This window comes from Erithacus rubecula (genome assembly GCF_903797595.1).
Source record: "Erithacus rubecula genome assembly, chromosome: 5".
NCBI classification, from domain to species: domain Eukaryota; kingdom Metazoa; phylum Chordata; class Aves; order Passeriformes; family Muscicapidae; genus Erithacus; species Erithacus rubecula.
Window position 1 is genome coordinate 65,911,536 of NC_136687.1, and position 26,225 is coordinate 65,937,760.

Genomic DNA, 26,225 nt, shown 5'->3' on the forward strand with positions numbered 1-26,225 from the left:
TTTACTTCCCAGGAGCTGTCAGCTACTTCAGGCCAAAGCAAAACCTGGGAAGGATTCTGTTAGGAAAAGTTTGGGACTGAGCCCAAAAGTCTTTGTGGATACACAGACATCCATCTCTCTCACATCATGAATCCTTGTCTCAGTGTCAGACAGGAAGCAGTGACAAAGATCAGTCTATGGATTAAGCACAAACTCATTTTTTGCTTTGATGGTATCTCAATAAGAGTACTTAAAACAGTGCAGTTTACATTTTCATAGTTGAGTAAGCACTTAAGACATAAAACAGTAATGTAATTAGAAATATGTGGAGCAGCTCTAATGCTAGATGTAAATGAATGTATGTTGGTTTAATAGATATCTCCACATTAGTTTCTATCAGCACACTCTCTGAAACTAATACTTCCAAAGCTGTACAGGAACAAAGCCACACTAGAATATCAAAGTAATCTTACAGAGGAATAAAAGTATAAGATAAAGGTCATTACAGAACTGGCATGCACTGATTTGCCTTTATCATCTGTACAAGTGTGTCCAGACATAAAGAGGGGATAATAGAAGCTGGAAAAGAGATTGTAGAGCTGGACAAAATCAGCAGTCAGAGAATCTAGCTATTTTTCTTACATTTTGTAATTTTACTGGAGAACTGAGCAACATTTCTACTGTTGATGTTGTTGCAAATCAGCACTTCATGCCTAAATGGACCACTAGCAGCATGTTCTCCCTTGCATCTGAGAAATAAGAATAGCCCACAACAAGGCAGGCACTGCCAGTAGAAGATGTGAATGCCTTAACTGAGTTTTAATGCATGAAACTCAGCTCCAAGTGTATCCATATTTGATCCCTACATTTCTGATTCTGTAAAACCTCTAACACATTTTGAACCAGAGCCAAAATATGCAGATGAAAAACCCTAACAATTTATTGAGACATCAAGACAACAAAAAAATTTTCTTAATGAAATATATGAATACTCACAGAAACCCAAACCACATTCTGGTATGCCTTTATGTTTCTTGCACTTTTGATGTGAGTATAATTAAGTTCTGCCTATCTCAAGTTGCTGCTGGAAAATTAAGACTAATCTATAACTCTTATAAGTTGTCATAGTTCCTCTGAAATCAATGGATGTTTTGACAATTTACACTATCTGAGGAAATGCTCTGTGTGTCTAATAAGACACTGCTGTTTAATTACAGGGAGGTTCAGAAGGAGTCTCCACAGCTCAAGAAAAAGCTGATTCTTCCAGGAATAGTCATTTTTTTGTTTTCTTAAACTCATTATGAACTTCAGTGTCAAAAGCCATCTTTCTTTTGGTAAAGACCATAAATATCTTTAGCTGAAAGAAAGGATTCTGTGTATTGCAGTCAATTTTGAAGCATGACCTTGATGCTGCAAGAGGGTTTATTGAGAGGAGAAGTAGGGAGTGCCTATTCCAGCACTGAAATAACAGGTGGGGAGACTGGGAGCAGCCAGACAAGAGAAACTCAACACTAGAGCAACAGAACATCGATCCAAATTCGATTCATAATACAGTGAAAATTTTCAGAGACTGTGGAAGAGTGAACCAGGGAGATACCATGTGTTTACACACTAATTGCTGAGAGGATTTACTTGCTCTGCATCATATTTAGGCACATGATTTAGTGGTAGGCTTGGCAGTGCTGGGTTAATTGTTGGACTCCATAATCTTAAAGGCCTAGTCCAGCCTAAATGGTTCTAGGATTCTATGTTTCTAACCACAGAACTGCAGGAATTGAGTTTTCCACATCTGGTGATATGAAGATGAATACTTTGTGAACAGACATTGTAGTGATAGGTGTGTAAGCTGCAAGAAGATTTAGGTAGAACAGAGCAACACATATTTTCACCAAACCAACAAAGCACAACAAGACACAACCACCAAAAACCAAAAAAACTAACCACCAACAGACTCACAGTTCCAAACCCAGACAGTCATGTTTTTAAGAAAGTTTTGGCCAAAGTAATGACAGGTTTCATCTATAGGTCTTGCAGTACCAAAATAAATAGAATAAGCTGTTGTGATTGCCTACCTATACAGGGAGAAAATAAACCTCAACAGATTTAACAGGTACAGAATTATGTACACCACCTTTTGCAAAATCTGTGCTGCAGGTTAAGAGACAGAAAAACATATATCATAACATGGCAAGGATCTCAGCATAAGTGTGCTGCTTCATTAATACAGCATTTAATGATTAGAATTTATCTTATTTTCTTGTTTCTCTCCATCCACACTTAATTTCTGTTTCTTGTTGTCCTTCCTTTCTTTCTTTCTTGTCTATTTTTCCTTCAAGCAGAGCTTGAGAACTATATCATGATCAGAAGGACATTCTAGGAAACTCAAGTGCATTTGTGACCGAGCTGGAAGAGTTCAATTCTGTCTACTACCCAGAGGAGAGGGAAGTGAAAATTCAAGCTGTACTCTTTCCTCCCAAGGGTTGGTGTGCTCTTTCTGTTACACAGAGTTGGAGCAACTCTGCCAACAGATTCCCACACGTTTCTCATGAGGGCAGACCCTGGCACAGTCATTGTCCTGATCCTGCACTTCAAATGAATCACCAACAGAGCAAACAGCTCCAGAGGCAGCGTGAATCCACAGCCCTGCTCCTTGAATTCACCCAGCACGGCAGGGCTTAAGCCAAGGGTTTCAGTTCAAAGAGTGACTTCAGCAGATGAATTAAAACACACTCAACAGCTTGTGCAACCACTTGGCCTGCCTGGGAACATCTGCAGCAGTGGCTTCCAAGGGGCAGAGCAATGCTCCTACCACATCTGGAGCAGCACAGCTGTCCCACAGCCAAACCCTCCCACAGGCACCTCTCCAGTGTTCCAAATGCAGCCAGAAGCCAAGGATGGCAGTACAAAGAGCAAAAAACAACTGGACTTTTTCTTTTCACACCATCAGATTAGCATTAGGAAGCAGTGTCAGTTTTTGGATAAACTGCACCAGAAGATGTCCCTGACTGAAGCTCCAATGCTCACACAGGATGCAAGGAGGCATCTGCTCACCACCCACCTGCAGTGGGATCACCACACCCAACATTCACAACAGTCTTTGGAAAACGAATCCCAAATCCAGAGCCTGGCCATAGGTGCAAGGCATTTTTAAAAGATCTCCCAGCAAGTGCTTTGTAATTGGAAATTGCAGGAAATTACTCAGACATAGTTTGAATTTTAATTTTCCCTCAGTTTCTAATTTAGCCAGAAGGAATCAATTAGTCCCCAGTTCAGAATCTCTACCATCTTTGAAACTTGAATATCCACAGAGAGCAAACAGCTCTTCATGCAGAAGGTCCCAGCTGAAGGATGTAAATGGTGAACTGCATGGAACACCATTTATTTACACTGTTTTGGAAACACGAAAGGTTGAGCTGACCCTCCTATGATTCAAATCTGAGTTTACAGCATCATTCATCATCTCAGAATGGGTTTGTTCCAGTCTCCTTGAACAAAACTATTTTCTCCTCACATTTGCTGCACAGAATTGGCTGAATTTCAATTCCAAGGTGTATTGTGCAAAGAACAGTTTTGGAGTGAAAGATGTCAAGCCGGCAAAAATGGAAAATTAGATTGGAATAAAATCTAATTCTTTTAATATAGAAAGTGTTTAGTTTTGCCTCTGTAATATAATTTGAAGTCACATAGCAATCATGTTTCTTGGCTGCAGAGGTAGGTTTTCTCTCTAGCTGGATGAAATAGAGGATTTTAATAAGAAATTATGCAACAAATAGGTGGAACTTGTGTCACATACTGCAAGAAAATACTTTTCACCTCTGAGCACCGAATATTTGCTGGTGCCCGGGAGATCGTTTAACAAGAAACAAACTTGCTGGGTGACCCCTGCTTGATGTTGGTCATACCTAAAACCCACCTTTTATTGTCCCCGGTGATCTTATCAGTGACCTAACAAGAGCAAGAACCAGCAAGACTTCCAGAGCTAGGATTTTGTTAAGCCTCTTTTAGCATCTGGAGACAGTGAGGGGTGATGGGGGGCACTGGGAGCACAAGCATCCTGCTGTCAGAAAAATGATTCTTTCAACTTTTCCTTTCTCCTAGGCTTTCAGCTGCAGACTCCAGGTGTAAAATTGGGAGCTGGAAGAGGCGCTTCCCTCCCGCATTTTGGGCGGGCAGGAGGGGAGGTGGTCCAGCCGCACAATGACAGATTATGCAAATCCGCGCGGAGCACGGAATCCATCAGGGCGCTGGGAGAGGCATGCAGCTCATCTCCGAATTAGCCTCTTCCTTGGCGTCCTCGCCAAGCATCCCCCCCTCGGCTGAATGACATCAGAGCAGCTCCGAGTCCTTGAAAGTCTGCGGGTTGATGAGCGGCAGGAATCGGCCGCTGCTGCCAATCCCAGCCGTGCGAAGCCGCCTCGCTACTCCTGGAGATCGCGGAGACGGAGGCTGACTCCGGCACACGGGAGCGCGGCGCCGGCGGCAGGACCCGAGCAGCTGCTCCTTGGCTGATTCCAGAGTTCTCGCAGGCTTTCTGCCGGAGCCTGGCGGCTCCCCGGCTTAATCCCCGTGTCCGAGAGGAAGCTGCATTTTGAACGGTGTGCCGAGCAGAGGTTTGAATCATTCCAGCCGGCTGCTCGCTCTGAAAAGGACAGGCTGGGCACAAATGAGATGTGACTGTGCCGGTAGAGTTGGGTGACTGGGGCTGGAGCCAGAGGAGCCTTCCTGGGATGGCGCTCAGACAGCTGCTGGCAACTGAAAACTCTCCCTAGTTTACCTGGAGCCCCGTGAAGATCTTTGAATAGCAGATGTCTCTTTGCTGCACGTTAGGAAGAGAAATTCTTCTCTAGGTAAGTGATTGTTCAGCTTCTCAACCTCTGCTTTGGGGTATATATTCATACAACCACAGAGACAGTGCCTGTACTCAGAGCAGGTATAAATATCCAGAGTGTGTCAAATGATCTGCCTAGAACCTATGCATAGTAAGTGCTTCCAAAAGCTGCCTAGAGCCCGGCATTCCAAGGATTATTTGGAAGTTTGATATAGTCTTTGCCACGTTTGCAAGTGTCCCTGATGTAAAGGGATGTTGTTTCTGAGGGAAGCAGCTGTCTGCCTAAATATATGAAAGACCACAGACGGACAGCATGGGAAGTTATGTGAGGATACAGTTGCTTCTCTGGTCTACTCCACATCCTTTGCTTTTGTTTGCTACCATCTAGTCAAGTTCTGCAGAACTACTATACAAAAATGACATGGTAGAAGCTTTCCATGGAGATATATTAAATATGCACCAAAGTAAAAGCAATTGTACTGTGGGGAAGCCAAAACCTACAGATCTATTCTCTTCCAGTAGTTTGCTAGCAAACAACATCTGTCAGCAGCATTTTTTTTTTAACAGCATCATCATTTATAGAGTGGAAGCAAGGACTGTTAGAGATAGTAAGAGGTAGACTGAAGAAATCAGTGTGATCTCTTCAGATCCTACAGAGCCTGAGTCCAGCAGCAGCCCAGCATTTTTATCCTGCAGCTGGCACACGAGCTCCAAGGCACTGCTGCTGGGAATGGACACTCAGAGGAAAATGCTTAGAGGTGAAGAAGTCCCTTCCTACAAGCACTGCACTGTTGTAACCACACATACCTACAGATCCCACACTCATGAAGTTCTTTTTCCCAGGGAATTTCCCAGGTCATTTTTTACTAACTCCCATGGCTCTCATTCACATTGCTTGAAGCCTCCCTCCTTCCCCCTGTGTGAGTAAATGCTGCAGAATCTGGCCTACCCCCTGCAGCAGGTTACTCTACCTTTCCTAGTTTTGAATACCAGAGAACAAGACAAAGAGAGAAGGAACTAATTTTCACCCCATTTCTTCAGTAGTTTGAATCATGATCCTCCTGCTATAAATGTTCAGCCTGTGTGAGGACAGCAGGATCTCCTACTTCATAAAGTTGCAATAGTTGGCAACGTTTCCAGGTGCTCCCTGTCTTACCCCATCCTGTCTGTACACTTTCCCCATGCACCTTTTCCCCTCCACCAAGCTGCACTGTCTGTCTTGCTTTTGGGAATGCTGCTCTAAGGAGGGGCTGGGGGTGGCATGTGAACTGCCAAGGCACATTTAACTGAGGAAATTCTTGGCTTCGAGTTTTCTCCTGAATCATATCAGATACTATGATCTGCTCAATTGGATTAGATGTTCCTAATGACATTGCTCTCTGCAAAAGTTTAAGACTGTCTATTAGGTTTTGTGCCATTTCCCCAGAACACTGGCTTTTTTTTTTTATTCATAATAGATGCCTAATGTCTGAAAGCCTTAGAATTGAAAGCAGGAGTATCTTAATGTCTTGTTGACACCACTTTCTTCTGTAAGGCTGGGGAAATGCTCCTCTAACTTGTATTTTATCAGAGTAAATCAAATTCAAAGGGTTACATTTAAGCAGAGAGCAGGATGCTTCAGTGACTGATCACTTGCACACACACACACACACATATATATATATACCCCCACATACAAATCCTTTTCAGCATGTTAACTCACACTATCAAGTTCTGGAAGTCCTATTAAAACTTTATGGGTGTTTAGAGGCTGTGATGTCTGCTGTATCACTCTTTGTAATGGCCATGAACAGACTCAGCACCATGCAGGAATCATGAGCTGCTCCAGAGTTCAACTGTCATATTCACTATGAGCAGGATAAAAATATGCTAATAGTAAAGATGGGGTTTTTTAAAGGTTGCAGTACAGGAATTATCCCTGCAGTATAATGAGATACTTTAAGGAAAATGTGGCCATATATTGCAACCCTTGGCAATACTGAGCACAGAAAATGCTGATGAGTTACTATTAGTTCTGACTATGAGTTTTCAGTTAGATAAACAAAAAATTGCATTTAACTCTGTGTCCCCAGAAAAAGACTCATCATTTTTCTACAAACAGTAAAGGAAACCATATAATGAACTTCTACTAAAAAAAAAAGAAAAAAAGTATAATTTCTGTTCTAAATCATTCTGATTTAGCCCACAAACAGTTTTGCTTTGATTGCCTCTATAACCACAGGGCTGGCTGAGCTTCAGTTGCATGTATACACTGTTGTTTGCTTCCATCAAGTGTTTGCTTTGCAAAGCTTCCATAATCACCAAATCTAAGAATGGTTTGAGTTGGGAGGGGCCTTAAAAAGTATCTAATTCCAACCCTCTTTCTGCAGTTTCATAGGAGCATCCAAGAAACTGCTTTCCATATTCACAATTGGCTTTTCTGAGCAAAGTAGCCCCTAGGCCGAGAGCTGCAAGGCATTGCAAGCTGGGTCAGGGATGGCTGAAGGAAAGGTTGACTTGGAATTGTGCAGAAAGCTGCACTTTGCCCAGCCTGGGGAGTAATTTCAGGAACAGGGCATTGATCTTAGGGTGAGCCATGCTCTTTAAGGTGAGAGGAGCCTGGCTTGAAACCCTTGGCAAATGTTAAGTAAGGTGGCAGTTTATCAAATCCCTTGTTCTCAGGCCTGGGATGCAGCTGAAGACCACAGAGCAGGTGGACTGCTAGGGGGAAGGAGGGTCTCTGTTGGAAATTGGATGGAATGTCCAAGAGTCCTGTCTCCCATTTTGCACATCTGACAGCAACAAGTCTCTTTCTCCTATTGAGATGTTAAAGCAATGCCCCTCAGGAAGGTAAAGGCACCCAGAAGAGCACCAGACAGAAATTCAGAATCAATTCTCCATCTATGTCAACATTTAAATTAGAAAAATTGAGCTATTAAAAGCATCGGGTGCTGGAAGAAAATGAAAATCATGTACGTCAATCCCAAATATTTATTACAACTACTGTCAGGAATAATTACAATGGAATCGGAATTTCTACTGAAATTAACAGTTGCTATAGAAAAATAATAATATTTTACCTAAACAGCAATGACACCAGAATCACATGGCAACAGCACACCAGCACAGAAACCATGTTAGTCCTTGATGAGGGAAACACATTGGCCCCAGAAGTCATGGATGGCCAATTAGACTCTGTTCTGAAAGGAACAGAGGAGTATTTATCCTGCTTCATTCCCTCTGGCGACAGAAGGGGTCGCAGCTGCTCTCCCCAAGTGGAGGCAAAGGGAGCAAATGAATCCTTCCTCCTGTGCTGCAAGGATGGGTTTTACAGAGCCAGAGCAAACACAGGAGTAGAAGCCAGGGCAGGGTGGGCTTCCTTCATGGGGAAGGAAATCAAAAGGAAGGGATTCCCTGTTCTTCCTTGGATGCTGGTGACATAAGAACCGTCCTTGGCTTACTTAGCCTGGCCAAGGGAGATCAGGCTGACATCCCCACAGCTACACACTTATTAATGGCTGGGTTTTCATGCCCCATATGTAAATATCATTACCAGGCACAAACAGCAGAGAGAATCATGTGGACAGGCTCTTCCCTGAGCAGAGCTCTGCATGAAACCTCCCCTCCTGAAGGACTATCCACAGCTACTTACTCCAGCCCCTGCTCTGCCAGGCTCCACTGAAAGGATTGCATTTAGCTTTTAGTGTATAAATAAGTGTTCTGATAAATAATTAATAGTAGCTGCTGGCCGTAAAAGAGGCGGCTGTTTGGAAAGTTAAAACAGTCTGTCATGAAATATGCACCCACCTCCTCTGTGTTCTACTTTCAGGGGCTGTTTTACAGCACCAAGCACATCTTGTCCTTTTCCATGGGACCATATTGTGCAAGGAGGAGGCCAGAGCTCAAGTTCCAGACGCTCAGGGTATTCTTGAATTTATTCTCTCTCATAGGGATATAGATCACCCCCTAAACCACCAGAGGGGGAAGGCAGGTGGTCAGTGATTCAAAGAGAAATTTTTGGAAATTAGAGGAAAATGCACTGTTCCAGGCTTCTGGATAAGATACAGAAATTAGACTTATTGATCACATTTGATTTTAAAGCCCTCATAGCTACTTGGTGGTATTTTTTAATTTTAAACCAAAAAAAAGCAAGGCCCTCTGCCTTGATATCTTGCCTGACTACGTGCACTCTACCCACCTAAATAGCTGGTATAACTATAGAGTGTTTTTGTTCATTACTACTCTGTAGACTGTATTTGGGGTGCAATTTTAAATTACTTCCCCGTTCTACCCCCATACAGTCCTGCTGTTTAGGGCAGACCTATGCATTAGAACCCTGTGAATTAAGCACCTGCAGAAGGGCATGGTACTATTATCTGCACCTCAAAAAACACAGTTAAAGGGAATCTGTGATATGCAATGTCCATATGGTGAGCAAAGTGAGCCATGCATGCCTCCCAACACCTGACTAACCCTCCACCAGCCTTGGTGCAAGCTCCATGTGCCTACATCAATCACAGGCAATCATTCTGCACACGCAGATTTTTTAACTGAAGGACCTCATAAAAAGGCTTTCTGCTCCATGAAAAAAAAAAAAAAAATGTGTTCAGCAGAAAATAAAGTCTCTATGTCTATGTTACCTAAAATTGAGCTGTATGGATTACAAGATGCTGTGTCAAATGATGAGACATAATTTTGTAAGCCCCTTCCATAAGCCAGAAAGCCAGGCTGGATTTGCTTGTCCACAATACACCCTGGAGATTCTTATTGAAAACCAAGTAGAGTTATGCACTCAGCCCCCAGGAGAGGACAGGAATGTAAAGACAATTCCACCCTGATTAAGGGGCAGTATGTTCAAAAAGACTGACAACCATTTGGGTTTTTTTATTCCACACTCTCCCCCTTCAACAATAAGTTAATGCCTCAGTAGTTCAATAAACAGAGATTTTTCACGAAAGCAAGAGGTTAATCAAAGCCTCTCTATTCCATCACAGAGCTCTAATGGTATTAGTTCTAGTTCCAGTCTCTGAGCTCAGCGTGACTCAACAAAAAAATCCCTTGAATTCCCAAGTAGGACCCTTATCCTACTAGTGGCATTTCCAAATTGAACTTTATCTACACAAAACAAAGAATAGATCTTTCAGAAAGAAACATTTGTTTTTATTTTGAACCAAGAGCAGAGCAGTATCTATAGGTCACAGATGACACACCAGAAACCTCTAAAGAGATCTTTCATTTGGCTGACAAAGTGGCTTCTCTCAGAGAAACCCCCATAAAGCAGTGGCAGGAATAAACACAAAGGAATTTAACCAGGGTACAACAAGAAAAGAAAAAGGAAGGAAGTACACTAAACACATTTGCCTGCACACGAAGGTATGAATTTTGCCTGGCTTTCCCAAAAGCACACTTTGCAATATCCATGCTGTACACATCTAAACCAAACATGAATCATTTTAGAGCATTTTACAGATAATGCCCATGTAAAGGTAGAAAAGACTAGTATTCCCTCAACAAAGACAGAGAAAATGAAATACTGAAAAAAATCAGTGGCCTCCAGAGGGCAAAACAGGATGGTGGCACAGACAGAAATCAAAGGTCTACTCCCTGCCTTATCCTTCCACCATAAAGCATTTTTCCTCTTGATAGGCAAACAGTATCCCTCCAGTTATTTCAAGGTAAGAATTTCAATTTATGTTAATAATCTTGCATAAAACTTCCTCTGACTGCCTTTTTCTGCAATACTTAAGTACATTAAAGGGAAAGTCTCTTGGATATTGCAGTATTTTTGTTACAAGATCAAATATCTCTCTCTAGGTTAGTTGTACTGACAACAGTCGTATGTGCAGCCCTAAGTGGTCCCCACAAAAAGCTCATCTTGACTGTAGAGAACTGGTACTAAGACTCAAATTTTTCCTGAAGGATTGCCTGGAACCTAGTCTAGAACTAAGACTAGGAAGAGACAGGAGAGATATTATAAACTTAACTTCCTAGTCCCAAACTGCCATGCAACAGAAGCAGTGATAAATGCAAGTATTTAGAGACTGTTTGGAAGTCCAAGAAGAACACACACAAAAAAAGAGGAGGCACACGTGGAAGATCACCCTGGTTTCATTTACTCTCTTTGCTTCATTTTGCTTGAGAGGCACCACTACTTGCCAAGCCCTGCCAGGCTGTCATCAGCACTGGTGGCTTGCATGGTGCTCCAGCCCACACATCTGCTCTGATCAGAGACTGGTGGGACCAAACTCTGTGTATTCTCCTCCTTTTTCTACCAAATCCTCTCAGTGATAGCAAAACCCTTCAGCCAGTGAGGGCAAAGTGGGGAAAGGGGACTCCAGCAGAAATTACTTAAAGAATAAATAAAGGGAAGCTGCTATAATGAGAATTAATGCCTACAGAGCTTGGGAACTTTGTCTGACTGGCAGGAACCAGGCTTGAGCAAACTCAGAACAAACCTCTGTTTAAATTTCATGTGGCAAACGTGCTGTACTAAAGATTTAAGTACAAAGTCTTTGTTATCTGGGTTTAAATAGACTTCCTCTGCAGTAGCAATAGATCATTACTATGTGACAGCAGTAGTCCCTCTGAAATAAGTTAGTGGCCTCCTTTTAATTCCTAGCACAGATGTGACCACATCTGACTTGCTCACAAATAGTCCCTGTGACAGGATACCAACACCACAAAACATGTGATTCAGGGAAATATATTGGCATTGGTATGAGAGTGGACACATTTTAATTATCTCACATGGTGGCAAACATTTTTAGCTCCCAGAAAAGCTATAGGACAACAGAAAGTGTGGGAAACAATTAACTAATGAAAAAAAAAAAACATAAACACCAAATACTTTAGCTTCTAACAGGCTGTTTCAAAGCCTGGGACTACATCTCTCTTTTGTGTATAAGTAACCTCCAAAAAGTAAAGTTTTTAAATCACCCACAAATCTGTAATCCTTTGTAAATTTTCAAAATCAATACAGACAATCTGCAGTTACTTGGTTGCTAATAGAACTATTAAAAAGGGTTTTAGCAATTTTTTTTAATGGCTTAGCTTGTCCACCCGATCAAACAACACGTACAGAGTTTGGCTACTGCATTGATTGACTTGAAGGAGTCCTAGTTAGGCAGCCATTCTAGTGCACAAATGTTGTCTCTCAGCTGAGTTCACAACACAAATCATTCTATTGGAACTGGATAGCTAATTGACAGCCTCATGAAAGTGGAAAACTGTACCAGAATAGATGGACTGTAATAAAACATCTGATACAGCATCTCACAAAAGTTTTATTTGAAGAGTTAAATGAATTCAAATTGGCTTCCATTGAAGCATTAAACTATGAATTGAAAAGTGATGAAGAGCCATTAACCAAGCGAGAGCAGGAGATTTGTTGCAGCAAGTCAGGGGGAATGTTGTGTGGGCTGCCTCAGAGCACTGTGCAAAGCTGCTTTTATTCCCCACCTGATTCACGAGGGCTGGGGCACTGACAGCACAGTCATTTCACTGCCCTCCCCTGAGTCCCACTGGGAGAGCAAAGCAAGGGCTCAGTCCTGCAGGGCACACACATCCCTTCATCACAGGCCCAGCTCCCTGCCATGACATTTTGGCTCTGTCATCATGGCTTTGGCAGGAAGCTGCTGACCTTCAGATCATCTCTCAACACCACCTTTTCAGCCTTTTGCTTTGCTGCACACGTCATGAGGGTTGGAAACAGCTGCTGAAGGACACAATGCAAGGACAAGGGACTTCCAGCTCAGCTACGGGTGTCTGAGTGGCCTTGGCAAAGCCAGGCTTGTACCCTTTAATGCTATTTAGCCTTTTGAATTTTTGGTGAGTTACTGGATGAGAAGTGGTAGGTCTTAATACCATCACTGATGCTAGATGGACACATTTATTAGAAACTGCATTGAGAAGGTACATTTAAAATTATCATTAAATTATTTCAAGTCTGGCCTCAGGGTCAAGATGTTTTACCTGCTGACATCAAAATATTATGTGTATTGTGATAATTCTGCTATCACCACACAACATGTGGAGCTGCTCAGAGGGTGAGTGTGGCCACTAACATTTATCTGTTGTGATGATCACTACAGCCACTCTGTCAACAAACAAAAAATACATAATAGGTTCTCTCTTCATGCATTCCTCAGACCTAAAATACCTAAATTACTGATTTCTAGGAGCTTTCACTCCAGAGAAAGCACGAGTCAGAAATTTCTGAGGAAATACTACAATTACTCATTATGTTCAGAAGTAGTGAGGAGTTAGAGATCCATAAATTGTGCCATTTGGAGGGAGCCTCACTGCAGCATCCCAGATGGGATATTTATGGGATTTTCTGGGTGGTCCAAATGACCGTGAGACTGCTGGAAGTTAATGGGTCAGAAGAAGGAAGCAATGAGGCTGAACATCAGGCAACACTCACCAGAAGTGTGGTCTGGCTAAGTCTTAAAACATATTTCTGCTAGGAGCTAAGCAACATGAAATATCACATTTGGGCTGGGGAACCAAAGGATGTGCATGTGTATAGGTGTGCAAAGGTATGAAAACATCCATAGGAGCCAAACTCATCTCCAAATCACCCTCAAGCCACTGCTCCAGCAGGGAGCCTTTTCACCACTTTCTAAAATCATCTGGAAAAGTTTAAAGCCAAAGAGAAATAGAAGTCAGAAGAGTCAAAGAGCTCCCTTCCAAGTGTTGTTCCACACTAAAATCATACCAGCTTTCATCAAGTGCACAAGTTGAAGTATTTCAAACTCTTTGCTTTATATTCATTGATTATTGACTTCACCCTCTGGCATCATTTAGCTTTCTGAAATCACACAAGATTACATGTGCACTATAGACTTGATCAAACGGCTGAAAATACCAAAAAATTGGGGGTTTAACTTACACATGATTATGTATTGAAAAGAAATGAAAGAGGTGAAAGTACTAAGCAGTCTCTCCACTTAGAAATGATAAAATAGAAGTCAAAAGATCTGCAATATCCCTTATCAGCTAAGATGCTGACCTTATCCTAAGTAAAAAGAATTTTTTAATGCCTTGTGATGAGCTTTGAGAAGCTGCTACCAACACCCCTCTCAACACCCCACATTTACAAACACAAAACATGTTGCAGCTTTGTTAAGTTTGAAAAAAAGCAGAAGTTACTTTCAAAGAGGATGCAAGTTTTGTGAGCTCGGTGAAAAAATCTCCTGGAAACTTTTCCGAGAGAAAGAAAAGAAAAATGCTCTTTTTTTCCTTCTGCAGTGAACAGAAACCCTGAATTTTTTCTAATGGTCACCAGGAGTCATTTATCACTCAAATCAGGTTGCTTGTTTCTGTAATGAATGAGGAGTCCATGCAAGGAGCAGCAAGGCAGGTATCATGATTCATTGGGCTGCTGGTAAGTGACAGGAGTCATACAAGCTTAAAAAGGAAAGAAAAGAGGAAAGGCTTTACATCAGCCTTTTAGCCTAAAGGCAGGTTTTATATATAGACAATAAAGACATTCTGACTTGTGATTTATGCCGGAATAAGGAAGGGAAAGCTCTGGCCTGCCTCCAGGTGAATTGCTCCCAGCAGTGCACTCTGGTGCAGACAGGAGATTAGGAATGGCCACACTGCTGGGGAACAACGAGGGTCCTGCTCCTCTGCTCTGCCCTGTCAGCACTGACACCTCTGAGCCCACTGCAGATGTGAAGTCCATTAGCTCCATCCTCAGGGCAAACGAACACAGCTGATGGTTTGATATCAGTATTTCTACTTCCCACAAGCTCAAGTAGCTCAGAGATCATTTGCCTACCCATGATCAGAGCTAAGAGGAGCTCCCCCAGCCCACACACCAAGTCTGCCTGTTCAGGCACCAAGAGCCCTGGGGGAAGCTGTGCCCGTGGGAACTGGCCCACGGGGGAGTCAGCTTTAATTCCTGATGCACATTTAACACATGGCATTAATAAGGGGCTGCTTCTCTTGGCTGTCGTGCTATCGGTTTTAAATAGTCAAGTCCTAATCTCCCAATCAATCATCTTCAAAATCAGTACACTTTACTCATCAATCAAATGCATTTTTGCAGGCAAGCAGGAAGTGTTATTTAGCAAGGAGGCAGCAATTTTTAAACCCCCATTTTTCTTCAGCTGCCTGAATTAAAGAAAAATTAGAGTCCCTGCAGATGTCTCTGACATCACAATGGAGTTGTACTGCAGCGTTCTGCTCTTGCTGGGGAAAGGCCCCATATTGAGGAAATTGGCTGAAGATCTACTGAAGAACCAACTCTGGATGACTGTAACCTTGATTCCTTGAGCAAACGTGCCCAGCTTTGGGCTTTACCTCCCTGAAAACTCTGTGAATGCTCATCAGTGACCACAGGAGCACAAGACTTCAAATGCCAGTTACCAAAATGCAACTCCATTAGTAACACTAATTATGAAATATGGCCTATTTTCATGTTTTGCAAATTAATCTAGCACAGGAACTCTCCGAAGATAGCTGAATTCTGGAGCGAATATAAAGCTGTTGAACTTTAAGGGGGAGAGTTTCAAAGGCACAAATGGCACTTAACTTCCAATTATGCCTCGGAGAAAGTTCCACTAATGGCTAATATAGCTGAATTATTTTCATAACCTTTAATTACTTCACACCATTTTTTTTTTTTACTGAACAGTATAATCACTTCAACGGAGCAGTTGGAAAACAATGTGCAGACAAAATAAGGTCTGCTCCAATGCTAGGTTTCCTTACACAAGTTTAAATTCTATATCAATTTTATATAATTATACATCTCAATAAGTGGGAATACTTGCATTTATTTATAATATAATCAGATTTCATCTCAATGAGATTTTACCATGTTATTGGGAGGAAATAGTTAGGGATGAGGACCATAGTTTTGTTTTGACTAGCATAAAGTCAGGGGCTTCTCCTATTTTAGTAATACAAGCTATAATATTCGTGAAATTTATTGTTTTGGCGGCTTGCAATACCAGTACCCAGGAGATGCAGCAGTCAAACACAGAGAGAAATCCATGCGATTTTAGGTCTTGTCAACTATTCCCTTGTGCCACAGGTGGAGGCTGGAACATTTGCAAAGCATCCAGGGTGATCTAGCGGCACATTTCTTAGAGCAGAACTCCTGGCTTTTATTTAATGTTAAACATAGGAATCTTAATTAAGATTAAGGTGCTTTACGCGCCCTGGGGATTTGCGAAGGCTCCTGGCGGGAGCGTGGCCGCGGGCAGGGCTGTGCTCGGGAGCGAGGGCAGAGCAGGTGCTGCCTCGCAAAAGCGAGAAGCGATTGCCCTCTAGTGCCCAAAGCAAGCCGTGGATGCACAGTCCGAGGACAGCGAGTTCAAGATTTTTTCCAGGTTACCTGCCTGTCTCGTGCTGACCAAACAGGCTTTTTGCAATCATCTTTTTTGGGGGGGACACATCACCCAGCCCTGTAGGCTGCCCCTCCCACGGAGAGCAAGAGTCCTGATCTGATAAACCCTCGGAGTCGGGCTGAGCAACTCATCAATGTCACCCAAACTCCAACACTGCCTGGCACAGGATGCTTCACTTGATCCAGTGTTATCTTTTGAGGAAATCTTAATTGGAGGTTTAATAAGAAGTGAAATCCCACCAAGCAGACAATTGCAGAACAAGGGAAGCACTAAAGCAGGGCAAATACTCTGAAGATTATCAGGATGACTTCAATTTCCTAATGGTAGCTGTGATTTTTATTTCTTCTCTCGCACATAAGAAAGGAGTAAATGCAGAAGGTGTTTCTTCTATCTGTCCCTACCTCACTCCCCTCTTGGCCAGTTTTGTGACACAGCAGGGTCACTGCTGGAATAGCCCACAATGCAGGGGTATCAATCTCCTTGCAACCTTCCAGCTGAGGAAGGTAAATCAGATAAGAGCTTGAACCTGCCAGACTCACAAACGGTCTCAGAAAACAACTCCTCCTCTCTAAATGCTTCTTACAAGCATTTTCCAGTTTTAGGTGCAAGCCTTAAGATGAATGAATAGTTTCCAGAACACAAGTCAAAAGTGTAATCTGAGCTAATGGAGGAGGACACATCAACTGATAAGTATCTGCCTGGAAAAAGCATTTCTTCCCTGCAGTTCCAAAATCATTCATTGTTTACTGTCTCACATTGTTCCAATAGACAAACACTATAAATAATTCAGAAAGATGTTAATTCCTACTTAAATCCTTAGAGCAGCACAGTCTATTTATTTAGTTAGCTTTAACTGCCTCTGAATCATAGGGTTTACTGTTACCAATGGCAATTTTTCATGAATTTAGGCAGAACTGCCAGGAATTGCACGGGGGTTTCAGAGCAATGAGGTTTAAGCACCTCGTACTTCATCTGTACAGGGACAGACCAGAGGCTGAGGGCTTTAGCTGGAGGTGTCATGGACCAGCACACACACCTACTTGCCCACCCAGCACTAAAACAGCTCCCTTGAGGTGCTTCTCCTGCCACAGCACCTCCCATTGATCCCTGATGGAGGCAGAGCCTCCAGAGCTCCAACACAGTTGCAGCAGCCTGCTTATTCACTTGGAAAAATCCCCACAGCATCTTTACAGTTCCTAAACCGCACCATGGAGTCCTGACTGCTCTGAGTGCAGAATGCAAACTGGAGAGAAAGCTCTACAAATCTTTCCTCCTGTTGTGTTTTTCACTTTGGTCACATTAGTTTTCCAATCCAACACCAGTTTATCCCTTATGCAGTTGGAATTTGACAGGGAACATGGTCCCTTATTAGACAAAGATTAATTTTTTCCTAATTTTGCCCCCGAAATCTTCCATTGTTCCCATTTGAAATAGCAATGACGCATTTTAGACAAGAAAAGCTGATAAGTAGATGCACATCCTCAAAAAGTTATGCTCAGAGTTCATTTCTGTATCCTGAGAACACAGGGCAGCTGCTTAATGCAGCTCATCTTAATGCACCAAGAAAGCAAGTGACACTGAGTGCTCCTTGAACTACTCAGAAACTTCCCTCTTTACTCAGATTGCCAGTATCAATCACCAGCCTTATTAATGTGTGTTTTTAATTGCTTTATGGATTTTGTTTTACTTACTCTTCTTTTACTTCTTGTTGCAGATAATGTTAAGAGTCCTCTTCATTGATTATTGGCAGCTGCTGCATTCTGAGAAAACCTCTTTCAATTTATCTTTCCGGGTCCTTTGACTTCCCGCCCCGGCAGCTTTACAGCCTCCCCGAACATTTCATCAATGCACTGCAATGGTCACATGAACATCTTGGAAGGGGAACCTCCACAGCTCCTTATTCCTATGGCACTTTAGGAAGAGCACCCAGAGAAGCAGCAAGTCCAGCAGGAGCTGGAAGCCCTGCGAAAGATGAATCTCATCGGGAAGCTCCGCAGAAGCTTCCGAACGCTGGTCATTCTCCTGGCCACCTTCTGCTTGGCAAGCATTGTCATCTCTGCCTATTTCCTCTACACTGGCTACAAGCAGGAAATGGCCCTGGTGGAAACCACTGGACAAGCAGAGTGTGAGGACCTCAAGCTTCTGCCCTACAGGGCTGCGGAGCTGAGAACACCTAAGCCAATTGATCCCTCTAGGACTGATCCCACCGTGCTCCTGTTTGTGGAAAGCCAGTACTCCCAGCTGGGGCAAGACATCATAGCCATTCTCGAGTCCAGCAAGTTTCAGTACCACATGGTCATTGCCCCAGCCAAGGGGGATATTCCCCCTCTCACAGACAACGGGAGAGGGAAGTACACGATTGTTATATATGAGAATATTTTAAAGTACGTGTCCATGGACTCGTGGAATAGAGAGCTTCTGGAAAAATACTGTGTGGAATACAGTGTTAGCATAATTGGTTTTCATAAAGCCAACGAGAACAGCTCCCCGAGTGTCAGACTGAAGGGGCTGCCATTACAGCTGCACAACAACGTGGCCCTCAGAGACTGCACGGTGAACCCTCAGTCGCCCCTGCTGCGCATCACCAAAGCGCCCAGGGTGGAGAGGGGCCCCCTGCCCGGCGAGGACTGGACAGTGTTCCAGTTCAACCATTCCACCTACCAGCCCGTGCTCCTGGCTGAGCTGCAGCCTGCCAGGCCCACCCCTGCCACGCTGCCCAGGGCTGCTCTCTATGCAACTGTCATCCAGGACCTGGGGCTGCACGACGGCATCCAGAGAGTCCTCTTTGGGAACAACCTGACCTTCTGGCTCCACAAGCTCATCTTCCTCGATGCCATCTCCTTCCTGTCGGGAAAGAAGCTCACGCTCTCCTTGGAGAGGTACATCCTGGTGGACATAGATGACATCTTTGTCGGGAAGGAGGGGACAAGGATGAACATCAACGATGTGAAGGTAAGGCAAGAACTGGGGGATACCATCCCAGACATGTGTGTGTGCTAATGGGTGTTTAAGCTTGAAAGAGCTGAGAAGCTTCTTTTCCTGGTAAGGGCTCAAAGTGCACAAGTGCAGGCAGCAGATACATAAACCACAGCCTGAGATTAAAAGCCATTTTCCCCACATACATACAAAGATGCAGTTATGGGTGCACATATGTAGGGGCATACACATGCATGTTGCAAATATATATATATATATATAATATCTTCTAGAGGCCTTTTCTGCATTGTTTCTCTCAGTATTGCTCTAAAGCAGACAGAACAATACAAGATGGTTGCCCTTTTAAACCTCACCATCACTGAGTTTAAAAAGAATAAAAAGACAAAAGGAGAAAAGGAGCATGAAGAAGCTACATCCCTGATGTGACATCTAAGAGTTAGCAGGATAATTTTCATTGCCAGACTAGCAGGTAAGCGTTTAAAGTTACCCGTGACAGGGTGGAAGCACAGCATGCACTTGAGCAAGTGACATAACCATCTGATAGAGTGAAAGGCCCACAGACTGCTCGCTGGGGGCTCTTCTGCACTTATTTTCCTGATCTGTAGTATCCAGGGACACCATTAAATTTGTTCAGAGTAATTTTCAAAGATGTGTTCAACTTGGAAAGAATAGACAGAGCTCAACAGCATGACAGTTATTTCTTGTCATTTTCCACATGTGGGAATCATAGTCAGAGATTAATTGAGTCCCTAAGCATGCAATATCACATTCTCCAGCCTTTACTCTGAAGGGTTTTTCCTGTAAATACCCAATGCTTTCAAGAACAATAAGCAAACCTTTTGTTTTTAACAGCAGATTTCTATTTAATTTCTAAACCCTTATTTCCATTTCTACAGTTTCTATATTAATTTACCTCCTCATCCAGACCATTGAGGTATCCAAATACCCAGCAAAAGCAGTAGCCTCATATACAATTGAAACAGTTTTGCACATCAGAGCACTTGGGGCAATTCTGTTAGCCAAGCCAGGCATATGAATGCTCATCAGGGCTGATTCTGAGCACCAGGCACTTGGAGTGCCTTTGAGATCTGAGCGCTGCGCACAAGCTCAGTGATCAAGTGCTCTCTCTCTGGAAATATATGGGGAAATGCTCTGAGAAAGGGCTCCTACACAAGAGGACATTAACTCAAAAGGTAATTGTGAAACCAGTTTTCCAGCAATAGCTTCCTGCCTGCTCCTTTTTGCAAGCGTCTCTCTGACGTGGTTTGCTCCACTAAGGAAGCCTGTTATAATTCCACAGGGTTCAAGGGCCCCCACTGCCAGCAGAGGAGTGTCCACACAGAGACACTTGGAGATTCAGAGCAGAGGTCTCACTGCAATCATCTCATTTTGCAGGGAAAAGCACAAATCACCCCCATTACTATCCAGCAGTCAACAACATGGCTAGGCAAACCTTTCCAGTTGTGCTTGGCACAGCAGCCATGATTCCATGCTCATTCTAGGAGACACAACAGAAAACTCCTCATCCAGGGGCTGCAGTAGCAGCTGGATGCTGTTAAAAGCATTCAGAAATGTATTTATGTGCTGCAAGCATTTATTTATCTGAAAACCAGCTAGCCCACACTGCTGAATAGCTAGACAGTAACATCTGCTCAGATTCAGACTTTTTAAAATTTTTTTTCAAGCAATACACGGTGAACCTTCTTTCATTGATTATGTATGAGCCAGGGCACAGAGGGAAGCTTTTGTTCTTCCCACATTTTTCCAGTGCCCAGTTAGCAGTCCACTTTCCTCACAAAAACACCAGAAGTGCCACTCACAGGATAAATGCCCTCCTCACCTCACACAAGATATCATGCCACACACACTAACCACAGGGAGAAATCTTCAGCACAGGCTCAGAACCTTCCCCTCAAGCTCTCTTTCAGGGACAATAAAAAGTTCATCTCCCCTTTTTAGGTGAATGTTTCACACATAAATCCATCCTGCAGCTTGAGCACCCATAGACACCTGTCCTCAACATTATGGATTCCATTTTGAAGCAGTTACAGGCACAGATTTGTTCCTCAGGGTATTTCACTTGGTACACAAATCAGTCTGTTCCTACAGACTGGACATTCCCAGAATACATTAACCCACAGAACAGAGCCCTGTTAATGAATATAACACTAAAGCAGAGTGCACTTTGGTTAGTTTACAGAAAAGGATAATTACAGCCAGTTAGAGAACAATCTCCCAAGTCACAGGGGGAAGGAGGCAATTAAGATCCAGCAGACCTGCCTTCACCCTGTAAGGTGAAGCTTCACAGCAGCTTTGCTTGAGAGGCAAAAATAACAACTGCTTTGGAGGCTGATATCTCAGTGATGTCCAAGCATTGCCCTGCCTTTGGGAGGAGTGGCTGTGGCTGCTCACAGAGGGGGCACTTGGCAGAGGTGTAGGGACTCTGCCAGGCTCTCCAGAGGTGCCATGCCCACCCAAATCCCTTGGGAATGCTTCAGTACACAGCAAGTCCTCTGATAACAATATTGGTGTGTAACAGTAATGAAACAAGTAAACTTGTGCCTGTGTAATTACTTCCTGCAATCTGAATGCTTTTATTCCCTCACAGAGCCATCTCTCAATTAGGTGTCTCTGGGAGATATATATACACACACACACACTTTTATAAAGGGTGGCATCAGCCACAGAAACAGAAATCAGACAACAGGGTTATTATGGGCTCTGTTTACCATGGGAGATCTCCTAGTCCCTAGTGTTGAAGAAGTTGTGCAAGGTCATGTCTGGCTAAGTAATTAACAGGAACTCAGCAGAGCCACAGAAAGCTGTTTTTCCAAGCTTTGTGGAGTTCTATCTTGAGCATAGCGAGTCTCTGCAAATGAATTTCTCCCTTTCCTGCCTGCCAATCTATTATCTAAGTGCTTTATTTTAGAAAGCAAAAGAATTCATCAGTTAATGCACAGAAACAGTGAATTTGTGTACTTGTAAATGATGCTGGTTCACAGCCACACGAGTCCAGTATCACTGGTATCAGTGATCAGGTAAAAAAGCCCTGGAAATGTTTTTTTATGTTGTGTCTGGGAAAGAGACAGAGAAAAAAATACAAAGTTTTCACCTTTAAAGTTTCCTTTTATCTGAGCACAATGAGGACTGCATTACTGAAACTTGCTGAAGTATTTCTATTTTTTCTGTTGCCATAGTATGAGCTAGTACAATATTTACTCACCCAGGAAGAGCTCAATGCAGCCACCAGGGCTTTTCCAACACCTTTCACAAATACACATCCTATTATTAACTCAAAAGCCCTGCAAGAGCACAGTGCAAGCTAAGGCACTTACTCTTTAATAAATAAAACAAATATCAAAACCCTTCAAACGAAGCAAAAAGCTTTACCTTTCACTTTCTACCCTCCTCTTAGCTCTACAATTTAGACTGCCACACACCTACTTGTGGGTGGACTCAGGAACCACCTGTTCCCCTGTCTTTTCCCACTCTCCCAGCTGGAGCTGGTAAGATTATGAAGGAGAAATTGCTTGTCCCAGCACCACCATATCCTACAACCCCCTTCTCTAAACCTCCACATCCCCTTTCTGTAATCCCACTAATTGTCACTACAGGGATGAGAGCATCCTTGGAGTTTCAGAGCTACAATAAAAGGATGGAGCCATGCTTGGCCATGTCCTGGGTGTTAGTGCTGACTGCAGGCCTTCCTTCTCCTGGCAGCCTGTCTGCCTTCTCCTGCCTCCCCTCTGAGCTCCAGCCTGCTTCCTTCCCTGGAAACAAGAATTGCATTAGTCTGACACCTCCTCACTGCCACAGTCTGCACTTTGTCTTTGACCTTCACCATCATTAAAATGCCTGGAACACTTAAAGCCTGTGATTTCTGGCTCATTTTAGTGTTTTAAAGACAACAATTCATGTTGGAGTTGCATCCTACCTGGCTATTCCGAATTAAAAAGTACTGGCACAGCAGGAAGGTGAGCTCAACCACTCCATCTCTCCAGCATATGATTATCCCTGATATTTGTGCAAGGACAACTGCTTTCAGGGGGAACTGCTGGAAATGCCTGGGCCACATCACCAGGCATGGCAGAATGGTCAGTCCTGAGATGAAACAATCATCCTGATACCTTTTTAATAACAATGAGCCCCTGCCAGCCAAGTAACCACACCCATGGCCAGCCCAGAGGTGTGAGCACAGGAACCCAGAGCAGACAGCCAAGCATTGGTCACTGCAGGCTGGGTGGCACTTCTATCACGTTTTAAAGCACTAGAGAGTGGCAGTGAAGAACACAATGGCGTTCTGGAGCTCCCACTTTTAGACAGTCTTAAAGTCTTTAAAAATGAATTTAAAAAGCAGCTGAGATGCATTACATGAAAACTTTAATAATCGTCTTTAAAAAATGGGAGTGCCTGCTCCATTCTGCTTCATCAGATATGACAGTTCATTCAATATTTTCCTTGTTCAGGTCTCTTGAATCACCCAATTCTTTCTGTGATAATTTGAGTGTTGAGGCACTGCTCAAGTGCCTTGTCAAGACACATCAGACAAAATGTTTCATACTTCTTTTGTTTCAATAGGGTCTTTTCTTTCATTCAGAATTTCAGTGCCAATGTAGTTAAAAACCACAACTCCCTTGCCTCCAGCAGAACCTGTATTCTTCTCCTTGGCAGCCTGATGGATTGACTGTCTATCCAAGTACCCTCCCTGAATTATAATAGATTTGGGGTTCTCTCATCTGCGAGGTTCCCACCCAAGATCTGGTTGTCTGGACAGTGTTTTATACAGTCTTGCCAGAAAACATTCTGGTGGCTTAAATTTTATACCTCTTGAATTTTTTAAACTATAATGTTCCTAGCAAGATTTTCCTGAATGTTTGAAAACTCACTTGGTGTTCTTCTGTCCCAGAGAACATGCTTGTTTTTGGTCTGTAGGGTTACATGACACCAAGGAGTTCAATTTGCTAAATTGTTTGTACAAGCACTGCAGAATTATCTCACATGCTTGGGGTTTTTTCCCCAAGGAAAAAAGTATAATATTCCACAAAGCAATAAATTAATTACACACACAAAAAAAAAAAAAAAAAAAAAAAAAAACACCAAAAAAACCACCAAAAAACTTAATTCTGGCTACAAGAACTCAAGAGAACTTAATTTTGAAAAATATTTTCAAATTCCATGTTTTAAAAAATGTCATTACATTTAAAAGTATAAAAATTGCAAGTTTTCCAGGTCACTTTCAGATATTTTTAGTGCTCACATCACATCCTGTGCCAAGCACTGCTGACTCACGGCACATTCTTTTCTATGTTTGCACTGGTTTCCTGGATTTGTACTTATTTCTTGAATCCTTTCTCCAAAATAATTCTGAAGTCATAGGTAGTATCAAACTGGAGTATATTTCTAGAATACACATGGCACTCTGTTTAATTTAGCTTCACTTAGGGAATCCATGGGAACCAAAAAAACACATCTGCTTTACACCAACCCCTCAAGAGACCTGCATTAACCTGAGCTTTAAAACAACGCATATTAGTTAAAAAGGAGCACTAACAGTTGCTTCCTGCACAGAAAACATCACTCTGAAATGATGGAATAGCCTTGTAGAAGGGCCAGGCAGTGCAGACTGCAAGAGCAGTCATAATTATTGCCTTAAAAGCACTTGAAGCAGCAATAAACACATTACTAGGAACCCATCTATAATGCAGCTCCTTCAGGAGCAGCGTTACTTAAGTGACTTTAAATATGCCTTTGTCATCCAAATGGGAGCAGGAGGAACACTTAGAGCAAAAGCTCAATTCAGCACTGTTGGCATTATTCAAATGATGTGCAAGTGGCAGTGCACAGGAAAAAGGTGGGTACACAGGGAGGGATGGACAAACAGGTGGCAAACAAAATCTTCAAGAGAAAAGGAGAAATATGAGACTTAAATTATTTAGCAATAATTAACTAGGCATTTTCTGTGTCACAATACAGTATAAAACCAAATATTTTACTATGTCTAGCTTCAAATCCTTAGTCATATTCATTTATCCATCAACCCCTATAGCTTTCTATATATTTATCCTCACAGAAATTAAATCTTATGGTCTTTGTCTTTCTATGACTATAGCTAAAGATCTCTTCAATTACTGCTTTTACTTCCAGTGTATTACACCTCCACCTCTCTTCTTTCCATCCAGTCAGAAAATAAAAAAAAAAACAAAGTAGTAAAGATTTTTTTATCATCTCATGGGAAATTCTAATATAAGACTATTTAGCAATTTAATTTGTCATTTTGTGTCAACAAAATTTCTCATGTTAAATACATTAACTTATAACTTAAATAGTCACACCCATTTTATAGATAATGTCTTACAAAAGAATTTCTCTCCAGAAATGTCAGGGAGAAAATAAAACTATTTAATTCCATTAAGAATTTAATTCTCAAAATTTACAAGAAAATTAAAGATAAGCTATTAAGAGTTTCCTGCAAACCAATATTTTAGTTGAAACCATCTGGGTCTTTCTGGGCAGCATTTTTGCTTGTCAGGGTTTGATTTACTGTGACACACTGCCTGCACTGGAGTGTTCTGATCTCAAACTGCAGCATTTACCATTGCTGGGGGGAGCACACAGCAACAAATTCCTGTGTCTGCAGCTGAGGCTGGCACAGAAGGAGCAATAATGCAGCCCGGTGTCCTTCCAGCTCTGGGGGAAAATAAAGTTCCTCCTTACAGCGTCCAGACTTTGCCTTCTTTAGCAAATAAAGCCATGGATTAAGTATTTTTTCCCCTTCAGAAACACAGATTATAAATGTCCTTTACCAAGCCATAAAAATTTCTCTAGATATTTGTGAGCCTTACTTTTTACTGGTTTCATTCTTTCTGCTAATTACAAGCACTCTCCTCGTCTGCTGTTCACATTTTTCATCCAGACAGCACCCAAACACAAGTGGGATCTGCAGTGTGGTACACACTCAGCTTCTCTAGCACATGAGGTCCCTGCTATTTTTAATACTTCTGATTGGAAAAGGCTGAATCCCTTACCTCAGAGTTTAGTTTTTAATTGATGTAGTCATTTAACTGGCATTTTAGCAGTTTAAAAAAACCCCACAAACTAAATCTATTAAAACTAATATCACCTTCCCAATACTTTCTGACCAA

General features: G+C 42.5%; 1 protein-coding gene across 2 annotated transcripts in view; it reads left to right on the forward strand.

Moving 5' to 3' along the window:
- LOC306802396 (bifunctional heparan sulfate N-deacetylase/N-sulfotransferase 4) overlaps positions 1 to 26,225 on the forward strand; it is a 105,830-nt gene that overhangs the window by 33,811 nt on the left and 45,794 nt on the right. Inside the window, exons 4-5 of one of the 2 annotated variants that reach the window (XM_079306570.1) lie at positions 4,078 to 4,826; positions 17,861 to 19,098. In XM_079306570.1, the coding sequence (XP_079162696.1) occupies positions 18,118 to 19,098 (981 nt within the window). In that variant the 5' untranslated portion in view covers positions 4,078 to 4,826; positions 17,861 to 18,117. Of the gene's footprint in view, positions 1 to 3,051; positions 4,827 to 17,860; positions 19,099 to 26,225 lie in introns of those variants that run through there. The other variant, XM_079306571.1, reaches the window with a different exon arrangement.